This window comes from Rhinatrema bivittatum, chromosome 18 (genome assembly GCF_901001135.1).
Source record: "Rhinatrema bivittatum chromosome 18, aRhiBiv1.1, whole genome shotgun sequence".
Classification (NCBI taxonomy): Eukaryota; Metazoa; Chordata; class Amphibia; order Gymnophiona; family Rhinatrematidae; genus Rhinatrema; species Rhinatrema bivittatum.
Window position 1 is genome coordinate 34,137,348 of NC_042632.1, and position 20,695 is coordinate 34,158,042.

The 20,695-nt window shown below is 48.4% G+C and overlaps 1 protein-coding gene across 2 annotated transcripts in view; it reads right to left on the bottom strand.

The window, feature by feature from the left end:
• The window catches only part of MGAT4B (alpha-1,3-mannosyl-glycoprotein 4-beta-N-acetylglucosaminyltransferase B), a 212,596-nt gene that overhangs the window by 111,438 nt on the left and 80,463 nt on the right, over window positions 1–20,695 (bottom strand). Inside the window, exon 1 of one of the 2 annotated variants that reach the window (XM_029583234.1) lies at window positions 702–726. The exons of the other annotated variant lie outside the window; for it this stretch is intronic. Coding sequence (XP_029439094.1) covers window positions 702–711 — 10 coding nt within the window. The 5' untranslated portion in view covers window positions 712–726. Of the gene's footprint in view, window positions 1–701; window positions 727–20,695 lie in introns of those variants that run through there. 2 annotated transcript variants of the gene reach the window in all.

The following is a 20,695-nucleotide window of genomic DNA, read 5'->3' on the forward strand; positions in this document are numbered from 1 at the left end:
TGCAGGTGTTCAAGTTGCCGACTGCAGGCTTCCTGGCCTTGGCCTTTTCCAGACTCGTTTAAATTATTATTTTTTTTTTTTTAATGTAAGAATTTAAAAAGACTTGTTTGAGGTGCTGCCAAGGCAGGGGCAGGAACCCAAAACTTTGAAGAGAGAGGGTTGTGACCCGCCTGTGCGGTAGTTCAGGTGAAGAAAGAGGGAAGGGCTCATGCATCACAAATCCTTCACTGAGCTCAGAGAGCTGGGTCTCTGTCCTTACTGTCGGATGATGTCATCCACACATCATGGCTAATTCACGCCTGCTTATCACTAGAGAAACAGTTTATTTAACAAAAAAAACAGGAGGGAGATCAAACAAATATGATGCCTAAAGGATTTTGATTTTCTTTTTTTTTTTTTTTAGAATTTTATAACAAAATCATAAATATTTTAGCAGACAAGCATTCTATGTGAAATAGTCGATACCTGCTGTAAAAGACCAACACGGTGCAAATGATGAGTATATATGCTAAAGATCAGACGAAAAAGCAGTAGGATCTCAGAGAAAGCTAAAAATGGTCACACAATGCTTTCTAAACACATTTCCTCTGCAATCTCACTTTCAGGTAGAGTCCAATTATCTACAACACTTGGGACATTTAAAAAAAATAAACCTGCTCCAGCAATGGGAAAGGAGACCCTCAGCCGGCTCCACGTCTGACCTGGAAGCATCCGATTCAGGCTGCTCAATCAGACTTCTGTTTACCGGGCCCGTCACGTGGGCAGCGGCTTCACGAGCTAGGGAAATGCCAGCGGAATAAGAATGGAGAACTTAATAAACGGCGCCCGGCGGTGGAAAAGTGCATGCAATGCCTTGAGCTGCTGAAAGGCGGTTCGGAGGGCTCCCGGGAAACGAGACGCCGAGGTCACTGCACCGGCTGTCAAGCCCGGGCTCATCAGTGCCGTTTACGTGCGGCTCAGATCCTTACCCCGGCCCACCCCCTTCCTAAAAGGGGACAGCGCCAGATTCAAGATCGCCCCCCCGGGAGACGGCAGTCCGTTCAGCTCCGGGAACTGTCGTCGACAGAAATGCGCGCATAAGTGCTACCACCCAGCAGCACCGCGAGCTGACCATTTTGAAGAAAAAAAAAGAAAAAAAATCACGTGCTTCTGCAGTAAAACATTTGCATGAAAACAGCATTTTCTTTTGCTTCCAGCTTGAATTAAATGTGAAAAATCAGGAGCAGCCCAGGTGACCAAAAAAAGCTCAATCTGCATAAGACTTGTTCTCTCTCTCTTTTTGTTTGTTTCCTTGAAACGATGGGAGCATGAGAGAGAACAAAAACCAACGCAGATGATGTTCAATTCCACTGCTCATCTCTAAAGTGTAGAGGGCAGGCTCTGCACAAATCTCTCTCTATTGGGTTAGGTCACACTGAGCCTTCAATTCACAACCTCCCAGGGTATTTTTTTTTTCGTGGGGGTTGGTTACCTATTTTATAACCCCCAAGGTGGAAAAATCCCAGGTACCAGGTTGCCTAAAATCAGCATCTCTTCCATTGGTGCCCAATGGAAGAGACGCTGATGGGGCCCTGAAAGGGAAGTGAAAGTCTGTCAGGTCGATACTGTAACGTGCGGTTGAAGATTTCCCGTCTGTAACCTGCTGTGAGCGCACAATTCGGACGCGTAAGGCGATCCAGCGATCCAGTCTCCAGTTTCACGTGTCCTTAGCGCTTCTTAAAACAGACGCATAACCCTTTCCGCACCCAGCATGTATATGATATGTAAATGAACGAATTAGCTGTTTAATGAAGGAATTAACTATTCCCCTCCGATACCGTGACGCGCGCTCAGATTACCTCCTTTGTAACCCGCTATTTTGCCGCGTCCTTAACCTGTTAGTTTACCGCCTACCCTCTACTTGGTGTTAGTGTGGTGTTCGAAAATTAAAACGGGAATAAAGTGTAAAAAATGGGAGTAAAACCAAAGGGAGTAAAGTGTAAAAAACCATGGACGACCTCCATATTAACATTGCAGCGTAAGTTGTTTATATATATGTATAAATACCTGTCACTTTCCTGAGCCCCCAGGCGTGCGGTCATCGAGGCAGCGGTGGGTGGGCGCCCGTTCATCCAGGCGGCGGCGGGAGCCGGCGGGTGGGCGCGCGTTGGATCCAGGCGGTGGCGGGAGGGCGCCGTTCATCCAGGCGGTGGGAGCCGGCGGGTGGGCGCGCGTTGGATCCAGGCGGTGGCGGGAGAGCGCCCGTTCATCCAGGCGGTGGGAGCCGGCGGGTGGGCGCGTGTTGGATCCATGCGGTGGCGGGAGGGCGCCCGTTCATCCAGGCGGTGGGAGCCGGCGGGTGGGCGCGCGTTGGATCCATGCGGTGGCGGGAGGGCGCCCGTTCATCCAGGCTCCCACCGCCTGGATGAACGGGCGCGTTGGATCCAGGCGGTGGCGGGAGGGCGCCCGTTCATCCAGGCGGTGGGAGCCGGCGGGCGAGCGCGCGTTGGATCCAGGCGGTGGCGGGAGGGGCGCCCGTTCATCCAGGCGGTGGGAGCCGGCGGCGGGCGCGCGTTGGATCCAGGCGGTGGCGGGAGGGCGCCCGTTCATCCAGGCGGTGGGAGCCGGCGGGCGGGCGCGCGTTGGATCCAGGCGGTGGCGGGAGGGCGCCCGTTCATCCAGGCGGTGGGAGCAGGCGGGCGGGCGCGCGTTGGATCCAGGCGGTGGCGGGAGGGCGCCCGTTCATCCAGGCGGTGGGAGCCGGCGGGCGGGCGCGCGTTGGATCCATGCGGTGGCGGGAGGGCGCCTGTTCATCCAGGCGGTGGGAGCCGGCGGGCGGACGTGCGTTGGATCCAGGCGGTGGCGGGAGGGCGCCCGTTCATCCAGGCGGTGGGAGCCGGCGGGCGTGCATTCATCCAGGCGGAGGGAACCGGCGGCGAAAGCGGCCTCCGGCAGCCCCCGCCGGCAGTGCCGGCCTGTGCGACCCGTGCGATTTCGGCGCTCAAGGCGACGTCAAGCGTCGTGACGTCACACCTTGAGCGCCGAAATCGCACGGGTCGCACAGGCACGCATTCATTCACTGCCAGCGGGGGCTGCCGGAGGCCGCTTTCGCCGCTGGCTCCCTCCGCCTGGATGAATGCACGCCCACCCGCCCGCCGGCTCCCACCGCCTGGATGAACGGGCGCGTTGGATCCAGGCGGTGGCGGGAGGGCGCCCGTTTATCCAGGCGGTGGGAGCCGGCAGGCGGGCGCGCGTTGGATCCAGGCGGTGGCGGGAGGGCGCCCGTTCATCCAGGCGGTGGGAGCCGGCGGGCGGGCGCGCGGTGGCGGGAGGGCGCCCGTTCATCCAGGCGGTGGGGGCGGGCGGGCGCGCGTTGGATCCAGGCGGTGGCGGGAGGGCGCCAGTTCATCCAGGCGGTGGGAGCCGGCGGGCGGGCGCGCGTTGGATCCAGGCGGTGGCGGGAGGGTGCCCGTTCATCCAGGCGGTGGTGGGAGGGCGGGCGCGCGTTGGATCCAGGCGGTGGCGGAGGGCGCCCGTTCATCCAGGCGGTGGGAGCCGGTGGGCGGGCGGGCGCGCGTTGGATCCAGGCGGTGGCGGGAGGGCGCCCGTTCATCCAGGCGGTGGGAGCCGGCGGGCGGGCGCGCGTTGGATCCATGCGGTGGCGGGAGGGCGCCCGTTCATCCAGGCGGGGGGAGCCGGCGGGCGGGCGCGCGTTGGATCCATGCGGTGGCGGGAGGGCGCCCGTTCATCCAGGCGGTGGGAGCCGGGGCGGGCGCGCGTTGGATCCAGGCGGTGGCGGGAGGGCGCCCGTTCATCCGGGGGGTGGGGGCGGGCGGGCGCGCGTTGGATCCATGCGGTGGCGGGAGGGCGCCCGTTCATCCAGGCGGTGGGAGCCGGCGGGCGGGCGCGCGTTGGATCCAGGCGGTGGCGGGAGGGCGCCCGTTCATCCAGGCGGTGGGAGCCGGCGGGCGGGCGCGCGTTGGATCCAGGCGGTGGCGGGAGGGCGCCCGTTCATCCAGGCGGTGGGAGCCGGCGGGCGGGCGCGCGTTGGATCCAGGCGGTGGCGGGAGGGCGCCCGTTCATCCAGGCGGTGGGAGCCGGCGGGCGGGCGCGCGTTGGATCCATGCGGTGGCGGGATGGGCGCCCGTTCATTCAGGCGGTGGGAGCCGGCGGGCGGACGCGCGTTGGATCCATGCGGTGGCGGGAGGGCGCCCGTTCATCCAGGCCGTGGGAGCCGGCGGGTGGGCGCACTTTGGATCCAGGCGGTGGCGGGAGGGCGCCCGTTCATCCAGGCGGTGGGAGCTGGCGGGCGGGTGGGCGTGCATTCATCCAGGCGGAGGGAACCGCCGGCGAAAGCGGCCTCCGGCAGCCCCCGCCGGCAGTGCCGGCCTGTGCGACCCGTGCGATTTCGGCGCTCAAGGCGACGTCAAGCGTCGTGACGTCACACCTTGAGCGCCGAAATCATCCAGGCGGTGGGAGCGGGCGGGCGCGCGTTGGATCCAGGCGGTGGCGGAGGGCGCCCGTTCATCCAGGCGGTGGGAGCCGGTGGGCGGGCGCGCGTTGGATCCATGCGGTGGCGGGAGGGCGCCCGTTCATCCAGGCGGTGGGAGCCGGCGGGCGGGCGCGCGTTGGATCCAGGCGGTGGCGGGAGGGCGCCCGTTCATCCAGGCAGTGGGAGCCGGCGGGCGGGCGCGCGTTGGATCCAGGCGGTGGCGGGAGGGCGCCCGTTCATCCAGGCAGTGCCGGCCTGTGCGACCCGTGCGATTTCGGCGCTCAAGGCGACGTCAAGCGTCGTGACGTCACACCTTGAGCGCCGAAATCGCACGGGTCGCACAGGCGCGCATTCATTCACTGCCAGCGGGGGCTGCCGGAGGCCGCTTTCGCCGCTGGCTCCCTCCGCCTGGATGAATGCACGCCCACCCGCCCGCCGGCTCCCTCCGCCTGGATGAATGCACGCCCACCCGCCCGCGGCCTGGATCGAACACGCGCCCACCCGCCCGCCGGCTCCCACCGCCGCCTGGATGAACGGGCGCCCACCCACCCGCCGGCTCCCACCACCGCCTGGATCCAACGCGCGCCCACCCGCCCGCCGGCTCCCACCTCCGCCTGGATGAACAGGCGCCCACCCACCCGCCGCTACCTCGATGACCGCACTCCTGGGGGATCAGGAAAGTGACAGGTATTTATACATATATATAAACAACTTACGCTGCAATGTTAATATGGAGGTCGTCCATGGTTTTTTACACTTTACTCCCTTTGGTTTTACCCCCATTTTTTACACTTTATTCCCGTTTTAATTTTCGCCCTGCGCCTTGCTTCGGGAGGGGGGGAGAACCATCCACTTCCTGGTGCCTGTCAGTTGAAATGACATTTGAAATGACAGGTACCAGCGCACCCAGGATACTGTATAGGGCAGGCGCTCTATACAGTAAAATGGGTTGCGCGGGCCTAACGCTTGCCTAACACTTCGCAGCCGTGGCATGCATTTGCATGCAATTTGAAGAGAGTATCGAGCGGTAGGTGAAGAGAACTGTGCGTGCGGGGAACGAGGGTGCGCCCGGCACTGCCGCACTCTTTCTACCGCGGCCTTAGCGTATCGATCTGTGTGTTAGCTGCAGGCAGATCCCAGGCCAGTGGGAGAAAGCTCAGAGAAATTGCCACCAGCAAAACCCCATTCCTGGGCTGCCTTTGATTAGGGCGGGGGCAGAGGAAAAATGCCAGGAGGTGGGGGAAAAATTTTAGAAAGAGTCCCTGGAAGGAGGAGAAGAGGAAACAATGCAAAGAGAAAAAAAAAGCAAAATGAGGCAAAGGGAAAACAAATATAAAATCCTCCCTGGCTCCTAGAAATTTTTGGCTGGCACCCAAGTGTTCTAAATATTTTTTCCCACAGCTGTCTACCTAGCCCAGACACTGCAGTGATAATCCCTGCCCAGGGCCACATTACAACCGCCTCCTGCATGCCAAATCCAGCCCGTAGGTGTCAGCACTGAGCAATGGCCGACTCCCCTCCCCCAGCCCAGGGAAATGGGAGACCCCATCCGGGAATGCAACCCAGATCCTCTGCAGGGCAGTACACAGCACTGCCACTGAGCCACCAAACAAACACACACACACCCCCAAAGGCACCTGAAAACTAGCAGCCCTGGTAACCTTTACCTTGCAGTGCCAAGAGCTGCCTGGAGCCATGACGCAGGCTTCACTTTAAACCAGCACCCACCCTTCTGTGTGTGTGAGAAAATGATAATAGGGTTTGCATCTTGGAACCCTGGAAGGTTTCCTTCCAGCAGCCCACAGACATGACTCAGCAGGCTGAAGGACAATGAATCCAGCATCTCTCCCCCCTTCTCTCATTTGCACGGTGTTTACTGCAAACCTCTAGGGGTGACCGAAATATATGCAGATTTGATGGAACGTTTCACACATCACTTTCAAATTTCACTGTAAACTTAAGGAACTAATCTCTGCTCTCATCTAAAAATTCCCGAGTTTCTCAGGAAAGAAAGAATGTGCATCCTCTCCAAGCTTTTCCACCCACGCGTCCAGACGAGGACATCCACCTGGGAGAGTCCAAAGCTTCGCCCTCTGTTTGCATTTCTCCCAGCTCATTAATATTTCCTTTTATATCAAATTGAAACTTGAAAACCTGGAAAATTATATACATATAAAAAAATCAGATGGCTCACTAACAACAGTCAGAACCAGAAAGGAGTCCTCTTCCTGGGTTGTAACGCGTGCCTGCGGCCGCGGAGCCCTGCACCCCTGATGTGGCCACGTGCTTGCAGGGGAACAGTGGCCCAGCCTGCCCCAACATGCCGATGGCCACAGGAGCCGTGCAGCCAGCCAGGAAAGGACAAGCCCAGGGGCACCAAAGTTAGCCACGGGCACAACTCGCTCCCATGTGTCCCTGCAGCAGACAGCGCCAGCTATTAAAAACTGTGAAGTGGACTAAAAATGGTAATAATTCAGTTACCATTTAGCCATTTGATATTTACTGTACATCCTTAACACACATCTCAATCTCTTGAGCCTTTTTCTTCAGAAAAGTAGGCTAAAAATACAGTTAAGATCATTGGGGCATTATGGGTACAGTAAGGGGTTAAAAAGACCCAGGGGGGGTAGTCCTTATTGGCTATCCTGATCCTGGACCACATCTAGTGGTTTCTCAGGTCTGTTCTAGATTCCTTCATTTCAGAAGGGGCATGAGCCCTACAATAAATACTATCACCGGTCCATAGTTTCCCACCTTTGAGGCATTACATGGATCTGACTTATTATCTGAATAATAAGTATGGTATCTATTTATGGGTTTTACATGATTTGGGAATTGCAGAATCCATTCGTGATCCACCTAGATTCAATTTATCTAAGGAACAGCATGCAGCTCTTATTACATTAAAGAACATGACAGCTGTGACAATAAAACAAGCTGACAAGGGAGGAGCCGTTACAGTTATGGACAGTGTTTATTATCAGGACAAAGTTATGTCACATATTTCAGACATCAATAACTATTGTTTGCTATCTGAGGATCCAGGTCCGGCTCTTTTATTGAAGATCGAAGAAATTGTAGAAGATGCATTTATCATTGGATTTTTTACTTCTAAAGAAAAAACATTTTTGATTAATTCAGCTTACAGCACTCCTACTATATATATGCTGCCCAAAATCCATAAAGACAATGTGGATCCACCCGGTAGACCCATTGTGAGTACTGTCGGTTCTTTGCTCGAACCCCTTTCGGTGTTCGTTGATAAGTTTTTGCAACCACTGATTCCAATGATAACTTCTTATGTAAAAGACACCAAATCCATGCTTAACATTTTAGCCTCTATACAATTGTCAACTGAGGTTATATTGGTTACCCTTGATATACGTGCCTTGTACACCAGCATTCCCCAGCAACAATCCCTTAATATTCTAGAACAGAATTTAGAGACAAGAATGCGTCCTCATCGCGTACCAACTACTTTTTTGTTTGCTTTGGCAGAATTAGCGCTGAAAGAAAATTATTTTGTCTTTAATGGACGTTTTTATAAGCAAATTCATGGTACTGCCATGGGCACTACCATGGCTCCCAGCTTGGCCAACCTATTTATGGCTCATTTTGAAACAACACATGTATATCCCTCTTCTTTTTTTTCTTACATTTCTAACTGGGTCCGTTACATCGATGACATTTTCTTTTTATGGCATAGCAGTGTTCAACATTTACATCAATTTTTGGATTGGTTGAATTTGGTTGATAAGAATATTTTTTTCACATTGCATTATCATCATTTCCATATCAATTTTTTGGACATTTTGATCACGAAACAAGATGATCATTTGATTACCTCATTATATAAAAAACCATCTGATTGCAACACTTTATTGCATTTTCCAAGTTGGCACTCCTACAGCCTCAAAATTAATCTGCCCATAGGACAATTTTTCCGGCTACGACGTTTATGTTCTGAAAAATTTGATTTCCATGTACAAGCACAACATTTGGCTACAAATCTATTACAACGAGATTATCCATCCCGGATCATCAAGAAAGCATGGAAACATGCATCCAACGTACATCGCCAATGGTTATTGCTAGATAAGCCGTCTGCTGCTGATGAACATCCGCTTGTGTGTACTATTCGCTTCTCTTCAAAATCTGCTACTATAGCGACTATAATACGGAAATATTGGCATGTATTACAAACGCACACGATTTTTGCAGAATTGCCGATAATCACGTATAGCCGAGGCAGAAATTTAAGAGAGATACTCACTCATTCATTCTTTTCACCTTGTAATACTGTTGTACAGGATTTACCTGTTGGCCATTGGCCTTGCCATAAATGTTCCTTATGTTCACTTACCTTAGCAGGCCCTGACTGGACGGATATTCAAGGAAGAACATGGTCAGCTAGAGCTCACTCAGATTGCCAGACTACACATGTGATTTACATTATCAAATGTCCTTGTGATAAATTATATGTTGGCCGCACTAAACGTTCTATACGTACAAGACTTATTGAACACAGAAGTTGTTTACAAACTGAAAAAATTCAAGCTCCTATTGTAGCACATTGTCTCTCTAATCAACATCAGTTTATGGATTTAAAGTGGAGAGTAATAGATCGCATTGTATTATCAGGGAGGGGAGGTGATCCACAAAAGATATTGAACATTAGAGAACAACAATGGATTTTCAAATTAAATACTATACAACCGCAGGGTCTCAATATTGCGGTGGAATGGTTTTCTTTGGTTTAAATGCCACCTGTTGTCAGCTACGTCACCATTGACGTCGTGTCTCATGATTGGCCACGAGCACGTTTAAGTAAAGGCGCGCTCTCATTTTGACTTTGTTGAAGAAACGTATCATCGGCAGACGCCGCCATCTCAAGCCGCTCCGTATCAAGTTGGTGTACTGATGTTGCCCGCTACAATTGATAAGTACTAAATTATTTTTGGATTAACGTTTTGAGTAATTGCGCATTTCTGTATTGACAGCTATTTCGGCCCCCGACGAAGGCATGAGCCGAAACACGGATCCAGTGTCGGGCTTTGTTTCATACTAGCCTCACAAGAAGAACATGGCGTTTCTTCACCGTTCATTAAGCTAAGTCTATGTTAAAAAGACATTGAATTTCAATTAATTAATATATAAAAAAGAGACAATTTTTATTCTCACTGTTGGTACAATGGTTTCACGAAAGTACACTAGAAAGCACATTGAAAAAAACTATCAATGACCTGTGATTATAAACTCTGGCAAAACTTGAATACATGCTATTTAGCATTACAATATATGCCTGTTTATGAGGTCTGGTATATTTAAAAAAAATGTTCCTTCACATGTGGTGATTAGTAAATTTCAGCATATAAATTGTGGTGTTACAGCATTTCTTGTCTTGACTTGGTCTTGATCTATTTATGGGATACAGTCCATGCGGAGGTAGAAACATGTCAACAATCCCGAAAACAAGGTGTTTATGAACACCATCTAACCTCAACAGATTTAGAGATGGTGGGCAAGGAGATAGATGCCACGCTCTAAAAACTGTGGAGCTGTGACCGGAAAGCAGAGCCGTACAGTGCACATACAGCAAACCAGTCAAGTAGCGCTAGCAAGAGCCTGGTACTACCACAACAGCTGGTCCTAGCCGCTAGTCTGCCCACTGTGATGTGAATTTTATTGCCGGCTTGTACAGCCCCGAGGTTGTTTTCATTACACGCCATAACCCAAATGCTCTGTGTTCTCAGAACTGCTGGGGTTTCTAATTTTTATCTCATGAAGTGTAAAGTTTAAAGTTTTGGGACAGTGTCAGTTACAGCTGGAGAACACCCACCTACAGGCAAGGTGATGGATTAAAGCATTAAAAGGTGTCTTGCTAACAATTTAATTAGCTCTGTTGGGAGTGGAGAAGAGAGCATAAAAGAACAGCTCACTGCTATTTTATTCGCATGCAACTTCTTGCAAAAGCAGGAAATCACCTATTTCACTGTCTTTCTAAAACACAATTACTGTTTGCAATTACCGGTGTAGATGATCTCTGTTTTGCAAAATATTGTGCAGTTTGCATATATTATGCAAATGCAGATATTGGAGAAGGGGAAAAAAAATCTCAGTTCCAAATGCCTCGATTTACTCAGATAACCAAGCCATTGATAAAAGGCCCTTTGAAAGTAGAAACACAAAGATGAGCAAAAATGCATATGCAATTATACTGATTTTAGAAACACTCCTGAACATCAGTAGCGTTCAGGAGTATGGCGATGTGTAAAACACCGCTTATTCAGTCATTCATTCAGGGACACAAAGCACCAGCCGCTTTCTGCTACCGAGAGAGAGAGCTCCGAGACTGCTCTGGGAGCTCACCCCCATATTCCTCGCCACTGAGAAAACGAGACTGGCACCAGAAGCTTACTTACTCTCTCTCTCTGACAGATGACAAAGAGGCAACACCAGGTGATGCCCCTTCCCCTAATCTCCACCCCTCACAACAGGCTTGCCAAGAGCTCCATGACATGAGACGAAGTGGCCAAGTCAGTTCTAAAGCCAAAAACACACATGGGGATTCAACATCTCATAGAAACACATACATATCCTAAAAGTGGTGTCATATGCCCTGCTACGAGTCACTAATCTAGCGACTCAGTGTCTAGGCACTTTATTAGAATCATCCATATATATTTTTTTTTGTTTTGTTTACCAGTTTTTAGTGAATAGACAAAATATGCCAACAAGAAAATCAAACCTCTGATTTCAGTTGGTATTTCCAAAATATGATAGCTCCTTCTTTCAAGATTGGCTCTCTAGCTGTATGAAGTCTGTCCAAACACCGAACACAGACAGAATCCACAGCTGACAGGGTCAACGCCAGCTTAAATTCAGGCTGGTTCCACTGTCTCAGGCCCAAACCATTAAATAAATAAATAAAACTTTGCCGTTTCAAGAGCTCAATCTGCTACCCAACAGCTGAACACAGGAGTCCACAGCTGACAGAGCCAACACCAACTTGGAAAATTCAAGCTGGTTTCACTGACTCAAGGCCGAAAATGATTTCATTGTCTCAGGACTCTCACACTGCTAGATTAGAGACTTTAGCATGGCTTCTATGTCACCACTTTTAAGATATGTATGTGTTTGTATGAGAATATCGATCAATTCCCATGTGTTTTTTGTGTTAGTTTTATTATGAAGGTGGGATTTCTAGGCACGTTTATTTCTGGCATTCTTTTCATGCTTTACAGACACCGTTTAAACTGGTGCAAGTAGGCAACCAGCAGTATAAATGAAAAGCAAAGAAAATCAATGTGTAAAATTAAACAAAACAATTTAATAAAAATAAATACAATACAACCAACACAAGGAACCCAACATGGCCACGTTTTGGCATATCTGCCTGCATCAAGGGTTGTTAAACAGTTCAATGAATTTATATAGCACACACAAGAACAGTCAGGATATTGAATAAAAATGTCATCAGAGCACCTGGAAGATGAGATCTATAGATGGGTTTAAGGAAAGGATATGCACATAATAAAACCATTTGTGGGGTTGCACCCTCAGAGGTCCAAAAACAACACTAACACATATTTGCCTTCCTTCAGCTACTCTAGATTATTCTACTCATGATCCCGCTAAACAAAAAAAAAACTGATCAGAGGCAGTGAATTTACAATTTGCTATTTCTTCCCTCTCTTCCATTTTACAATTAAGCTGGTTTCTGTTTGGATAATTGTTTAACCCATTTTTGCCTTGGATCCCTTTGGAAAAGTCTGCTTTCATGACCTTCTCCCACCACTAGGTGGCAGCAGACATATTGATCTAAAATAGATAACGATATTCTTAAGAAACGCAGCATGATATATTCACACATGCAATAGGGTAAAACCAGGAGGCAAGTGTACTAAACTGTGCTGATGTTCACAATATCATTAACATGCATTACACATTGATTCTGCACATTATTTAGCCATCACAAGCAGTGCAAAAAACAAGTCATGAGCTGCATAATTATGCAAGTCAGCCCACTATCTATGAACACACAGTAAAATAATGCACTTTAAAATGTGCAAACATTAACGAATACCTATTACTGCAAGAAGCTTAACGACATCCAAGAGGTATAGTTAAATAGTTTTTGCATTAAAGCAAGCATTAAAGCTCTAACTTTAACACACGAAACTTACTTACCAAACTGATTTGCATGCCATCAACATGAGCAGTTAAGGCAAGATAATTAAGTCGACCATTTCACTGCACTTTAGTACAAAAGCCTCCAGGACAGATTTAGTCTGTACCTTACGACCAGGGCTTGATTTAGGATTTGAGTGCCCATAGGCAGAACTGGAGAGTGTGTGTGTGTGTGTGGGGGGGGGGGGGGGTGGAGAAGGCCCTTTGTCTTCACCACATCCTCCGGAAGGGCATTCCAGGCATCCACCACTCTCTCCGTGAAGAAATATTTCCTGACGTTGGTTCTGAGTCTTCCTCCCTGGAGTTTCATTACGTGATCTCTAGTTCTACTGATTTCTTTCCAATGGAAAAGGTTTGTTGATTGTTCATCATTAAAACCTTTTAGGTATCTGAAGGTCTGTATCCTATCTCCCCTGACCTCCTCTCCTCCAGGTATACATATTTAGGTCCTTCAACCTCTCCTCGTAAGTCCTTTGATGGAGACCCCCCACCACCACCACCATTTTGGTCGCCCTTCTCTGGACCGCCTCCATCCTGTCTCTGTCCTTTTTTAGATACGGTCTCCAGAACTGAATGCAGTGCTCCAGCTGAGGCCTCACCAAGGACCTGTACAAGGGGATTATCACCTCCTTTTTCTTACTGGTTATTCCTCTCTGTGAAGCCCTCGATTCTTCTGGATTTAGCTATCGCCTTGTCACATTGCCTTGCCGTCTTCAGAATGCTAGACACTATCACCCCAAGGTCCTTTCTTGCTCTGTGAACAACAGCCCTTCACCCCTCAACATGTACAGATCTTTTGCATTACCACATTCCAGATGCATGACACTGCACTTTTTGGCACTGAATCCCAGCTGCCATATATTTGACCACTGTTCAAGTTTCCTTAAATCACGTCTCATTCTCTCTACTCCTTCCAGCATTGTCCACTCTGTTGCAGATATTAGTATCATCTGCAAAAAGACAAACTTTACCTTCTATCCCTTCCACAATGTCGCTCACAGAGATATTGAACAGAACCGGTCCCAACCCCGATCCCTGTGGCACTCCACTTAACACGGCTCTCTCTTCAGAGTAGGCTCCATGTACCATCACACGCTGCCTTCTATCGTCAACCAGTTTGTAATGCAGGCCAGAGAAGGGGAAGGAAACAGTTGAGAAGATAGCAGGAATGAACAAATTACGATATAATGGGAGAGAGAGATTCGGATCCAGGAGCCAATGAAGAGTCATGAACATGGCAATTACAACTTATGAGAGGAAAAGTGCCATCTTGCCCAGCTGCAAATGCACTGTCAAATCACACTTCAGTAATAACAACAGACGCATCGCTTTGAATGTCACCGATGCCCTTAAAACAGTGACTGGAAATGAGTTTATGTGGTTTGCAGGAGAGATCACTTAACCATTCGACAGGCAACTTGGTTTTCTGGGATATTGCGATAAAAAATCTTTATGCAGTTCCTTATCAAAACAGATTACTCAAGGGAAGGGCATAAGAAATGCCATGCTGAGGTCAGACCGAGAGTACTTCAAGCCCAGAACCCTTGTCTCTGACACTGGCCAGTCTGGGTCACCTAGAAGTACCTGGCAAATCCCAATATGAATGTGTTTCAGGCTGCTCGCCCCAAGAATGTAGAGGTGGAGAAACCAGAGTCTCTCTGGCTAATTATTTTGAATATGTCCTCCAGAATCTTGTCCAAACCTTTTCTAAACTCAGTTATACTATTAGCCTTAACCACATTTTTGGCAATATGTTTCATAGCTTTATTACACCTAGACTATTAATTATTTTCAAATCTGTTATTTCAGGGCACGTACCTTAGTCCTCATTCTGATAGCATAAATATCCGTTCTCTATTAACCTGCTCCATTCCATGCAAATTTATAAACCTCTCAAATACCTCTTCACTCTTCTGCAAGTTGAGGAGACCTAACCTGTTTAGCCTTTCTTCATAAAGGAGCTGATCCATCCCACTAATCATTTTGGTTGCCCTTCTCTGTACTACTTCTATTTCTGCTACAGAAAAGGGCAACAAAAAATGGATTACTGTATATTTTTAATGAATTTGTTTTCTAATTCAGATACCTTATGTAGCATCTAAAATGGATTTCTTATTCGGTCTTTGATAGTTTCCCCCAAGCATGACTCGATTTTGGCGACAGGCTCCGCTATGTCTCTCCCGGGCAATAATGCAAATGTGGTCTGTTTCATGATGCAATACAGTCAAAGTGTAGATTCATGATCCATAAAAAAAATTTAATAAACCATTTATTCCTATCATGGGCGGCAGTATAGAGGGGGGTGTTTTAGAATATCAAGTCTCTCAGTTTCAACTTTGAATGTTTTTTGCAAACCAGTGCCAGTCACATTACTGGGCCCAAAACATTTACACTGTTCATTTACATTATTTTCTTTTTAAAAACCTCTTTAAAACTAACTACCAAGATGTGTGTGTGTGTGTGTGTGTGAGATCCTGTATGTGTATGTGTCACTGAGCGAGAGCCTGTGTGCCTGTGAATGTGTCTGAGAGCTTGTGTGTTTGTGTATGTTTGCGTGCCACATATAGGTGCGCGCACACACACAATGTATCAGTGAGGGAGAGGCAGCAGAGAGGGAGTGTGTGAAAGAATGAGTGTGTTAGTGTGCGTGAGTGTGAGAGAGAAGATAAAATTTGTGCGGCCCTACCTCTCCCAATCCACGACAATCTCAGGGAGACTGGAAATCAGATACCAGGTATGAAGAGCAGATTTTTAAATCCTTAGTTTTAATTATTGGGTGTAATTTGATGATTCTGCTCTTTTGAAAAAAGTTTTTTGGGGGGGGAGGTGTATATATTCCAATACGATAAGCAGAGAGAGGGAATAGAACATTTTTTAATTGGATGTTTTATCAGATTTTTGACATTTTTTGGTGTTTAGGAAATTTTCAATATTCTATTCATTAACTGGTTTGAAATATTCTTTTTATGAATATGACTACTATTATGATTGTTTTATAGTTCTTGATGTTATTTAATGTTTTATGAAGAATGGTAATGTTTCTGTTTTTCCATTGTTGCTCTGCATATGGAGACAGGCTTGTTGTGGGTTCCAGTTCAATTCTTCTCAGCTCGTTTCTGTTTATACTTTCTGATCTCTTTATTCTGTATTTGGTCAGGGTCTCTCTGTGTTCTGCATATGTGATCGAGGTGAGGTATTTCGCAGGCATGTAATTTCTGTGTAGGGATCTATAGCAGCCTGGTTTCCTAATAAGAGTTTGGTGCTCTAGGGCCTGGTGTAATATGTGTAGTGTTGCCTTTTCATAGAGAAGGATGTTAGGGCTGTTTTGGTTACTACATTCTAATGGTAACTTTGTTTGCTCGTGGCTTTCTGAGGGCCAAGCTCACGCCCAATCAGGCCGATACAGTACAGTGCGCTCCGACAGAGCACACTGTTAGCCGGCATTTGGACGCGCGTTTGACGAGCTAGCTTTACCCCTTATTCAGTAAGGGGTAATAGCGCATCCAAAACGCACGTCCAAACTCCCCGAACCTAATAGCGCTCGCAACATGCAAATGCATGTTGATGGCCCTATTAGGTATTCCTGCGCGATTCAGAAAGTAAAATGTGCAGTCAAGCCACACATTTTACTTTCAGAAATTGGCGCCTACACAAAGGCGCTAATTAAGTCAGAGGTCCCGAAAGTTTAAAAAAGTAAAAAAAAAAAAAAAAAAATTTGAAATAGGCCCGCAGCTTGAAAACCGGATGCTCAATTTTGCTGGCGTCCGGTTTCCGAGCCCGTGGCTGTCATCGGGCTCGAGAACCGATGCCGGCATAATTGAGCGTCGGCTGTCAAACCCGCTGACAGCCGCCGCTCCTGTCCCTAAAGAGGCGCTAGGGTCGCTATAGTGACCCTAGCGCCTCTTTTTACCGCCAGGCCTAATTTAAATAAATTTATTTACCGTATCGCGCGCACAGTAGAGTGTCCTGTGCGTGCGCCGGGAAAGCGGGCGCTTACCCGCTCTCCCGCGTTTTTTACTGTATCGACCCGAATGTGCATTACAAAAACTCTAATTCCATGGGAGCTCCAGGTGTCTTTTTTGCAGAGCACTGCATGTAAATATATAATATGCAGGTTGTAAGTGATATTTTTGCCTCAGAAGACTGCACTCTTGAATGTTCTTTTTCATGTACAATTTGTTATAAATGCATAATTTAATTGTGTGTGTCTGTAAAGGGTGTGGGAGTGTGTGTGTGTGTGGGGGGGGGGGGGGGTGGCGTGTGTGCAAGGCTGTAAGGTTTGTCTACGGTGCCTAATACACTTCCTTATCCATGGGTTCTGGGTGGGGGTCAGTTTTTAAAAATATAGATTGCAGGACGGAGATGGGCTTTATCTGATAGGCCCGGGACAGGCACTGACTGACTCGGGGGGGGGGGGGGGGGGGGGGGGGGGAGCAGTAGTTTTTCACACAGGGCAGCAAAAAACCTAACACAGGCCAGATTACTACCCTTATGATAAGGATTGGTGATAACTGAAGGGACTACCCTTAAGAGAAACTCGAGGAGGGGAGGGGGAGGGGGGTAACCTGCACGACGTGGCAGATATTACCATAAGAAACGTGCTGGGCAGACTGGACGCATCACTTGGTCCTTTTCTGCTGCTGTGATTACTCCGGTAGATTTCTCCTTTAGCAGATTTTTTAAACTCTCATTTGCCAACTGGGTGGGGACTGCATTAACACCCACTCTTTTCTCTGAAGCGCTCTGCTCCAAAATATATCCAAACCAGTGCAGTTATTTTCACAAATCAAAACCTGGTCTCGGCATATGGGATGGAAATAAGCCATTTTAAGAAAGCAATCAGGCATTTTTTTATTATTATATTTTTTTTTAAAGAAAGATTCCACTGGTGAAGTAGGACGTGCTCTTTCACTTTGCCCCATTCAGGAAGAGGGAACAGGTTTCTCAGCACGGGAAAAGCCAGGTCTCCTGGTCCTAACGCCTCCTGTGCTGGCCAGTGGTCGCAAGTCACTGGGCACTTTATCCCTGAGAACGAATGTCTCCCAGGCCAGCTCACACGGGTCGAAAATAAAAACAGCGCCCGAACACACACACACACACACACAACTGGAAAAGTAATACACACGACAAATCAACAGCTCTTGCTTACGCACTTTTCTCTTCTGAGCTTAATTTTAAACTAAATCTGAGCAGGCCGGCTCTGAGGGCGTCCTGAGCCCATTTTGTGCAATACAAAGAACAGAAAAAAACCAAACCCAGCACAATGTCAAGAAGTCAAGTCTGTTATATCTCTATATTGAGAACTTTGGCAATTTTATACGACTCATTTCCGGGGATTACATGGGGAAAGCAGCAGCTGAGGAGTACAGAGAGAACAGAGGGGTATAAATAACGAATTTTGAGGAAAAAAAACCCCCCATAAATAAATAATTCAGCGCATTTGAAATAAATAACCAAGCAGCTCAAACAGAAGCCATGACTCAAATCACTTTCCATTGCAAGCAAGAGTTTCCACATGTTTTTCTCCATTCAGCAACAAATGTTATTGTACTTAGAGGTTTTTGAGAACTGGATCCTCCCACGGCCCTATTTGTAACCAGCGAAGAAACGGTCCAGCCCCCATCCCGTTCTGCGCAGATCGCTCATCTTACTGAAATCAGCACATGCAGGTTTAGTTCTCTGCGGCTAGAGACTTCCCGGTGAAAACACCGCCCAGGAGCGGCTTCCCAGCACCGTGGCACAAGAGGCAAGCAGCAGCACCCCTGCTGGCTGGTACATCCTAGAAGCGGTGTGCGCTCCAGATCTACAACTGCCCAGCAAAACCTGGGCTAGCTCTAGAGCACAGCTTCCCCAACCTGTCCTGGGGAACCCAGAGCTGGTCAGGACCTTAACGTATCCACAAATCAACATGCATTCAGATAAAGTTAGCATACAAACGTATCCCATGCATATTCCCTGCGGATAGGTTAAGTTACCGAATTGACTGTAGCGACACCAGGACAGGTTTGGGTAGCCCTGGTCTAGAGGGAACATCGGTAAATTGGAATCGCAGCACTAATACTTTCAACCAGCCACTGAGATTGCACAAATCCCTGTTGTGTTTACGACATTTGCATGATTCAAACAAACAATTCTTGGGGATGACCAGCTTCAACTATGGCTAACTTCAAGGTCGCAACTGCTCAAAGGCTCTGCAAAAGGTGGGGATGGGATGTCAAGGCAAACATGATTGACGGACATCTGCAGGGTGGGAAGGTGAAAGCTTCACTTCTCGAAGGGCGACCGCAGAGGGTCTGAGCACCGCCAGGTCTGGAATAAAATGCTTGAAAAAAAAAAATGCAGAAAGAAAATAACTTTTGTTCTAAGGTTACTCTCTCCTCCTACAGCATTACATTTCAGCACAAGCAGTGTTGCAATTAACACCACCACTTTGAGAATCAGATAAGTGGATGTGCCTTTTTAATGTATTCCTAAGGCTCTCTTAATCCAATAACTGCAGCTAAGAGCTTTTATGCACCCTGTGTGTCAAGAAAGAGAGAGCTCAGCTCCTTCAGCGACCTCCTACCCTGGACCTGAATGCCATCTAAAGGTTCTCATTCAATTCCAGGAAAGTCCATGGAAGCCTTAAAATTAATTATCAGTCCAGGGATTTCCTGCTCTTGCTTCAGTTACATCCTAGGTTTTGCACATGCCCAGGGGCCAGCTTATCACATCTGGCCACAGAGATGCATATTATAGGCAATTTAAGAACCCATTTCACCTTCAACATCTCCATAAAGAACCTGTGAGGTGTAACGAATGCCATAAATCATCGGGCATTAAGGCTCTTCCACACGGTGATGCAGCAACTTCTTGCAAAAGCCGGCAAACGTCTGTCAGTGAGCAGACACCAAACCACGTGTGAGCTCAGAGAGGGCCTAATCTGGGCTGTCCATACTAAGACCTCCATTTGCACCATGCAAGGCACAAAAAGGAGACTTATGCAGTGCGCAAAATGCAAACTGAAAAGCATTAAGCTCTTTCGAAAAACAAACACATGACAGTGCTGCATGCAGAGAACCCAGGTTTGAATCCTGAACCCAGACTGGGGATGTTGCAGAGCCAGCAGTGTTCACAGGCTGTGGGGCAGGAAGGCAGCCCCCAGTCAATGCACAAATGAGCGACAACCAGTGCTCAGGCTCAGGCCCCCATGATTGCAGGGCTGTGGAATCATGGCCTCCAGCAGAGGACTGCACCTGCAACATTTGGGCTAAGCAAGTTAGGAGAGGTACATAAAAGCAGGAGAAAAATAAATCGGTCTCTGGGTAGTGGAGAATGAAGATTCATAGCGATAGATTCCAGCCTTGGATCCAAATGAGCTGGCAGCTGTTGGATCCAAAAAACAGCAGACTCCCCATCCCAGCGTAGTGCTGTGGGACTGCAACCTTCATCACTGTGGGAGGTGGGAGGTGTCTGAAAAACATTCCCTGCCCATGCATTCAGCTAATCACTTTTTATTGCTTCTGTGGCGTAAACAAACCACAACCGGTATAATGAAAAAATTCATCAAACACATAAAAAGAGAGGGGCTACAGAGCAGCAATCATAGCCCTTGGGATGGAAACTTGCGTCAAACATGGGCCATACCTGGTGCCTGAATGTAGAACGCAGGACACAGGGTTCCTGAAGGATCCCAGGTGCAAACCCTCAGCAAGGAACTGTGGGAGGGCAGGGGCAAAATCCCCACGGAGTTGTGAATGAAGGCTCATGGCCCAAGGCCCTGGACCAGATGCAGTTGGAAGACAAAAAAGAAACCAATGGGCCTTAAAAACAAAAACGAAAAACTAAACCAAGAGTGCGCACGCGAGAGAGAGAGAGAGACCGAAATGCTCAGAACATGCCGCAGAAGGCCAACATACTACTTAAACTTTTGAGTTCTGCACGAAAAACAAATCCATCAAGACTTGCATCTCCTTTGATTTGTTTACATGCTCTAATGCACCCTTGTCCACCTCCAACTGTGTGTGCATCTCGGACTACAAACCTCACATCTTC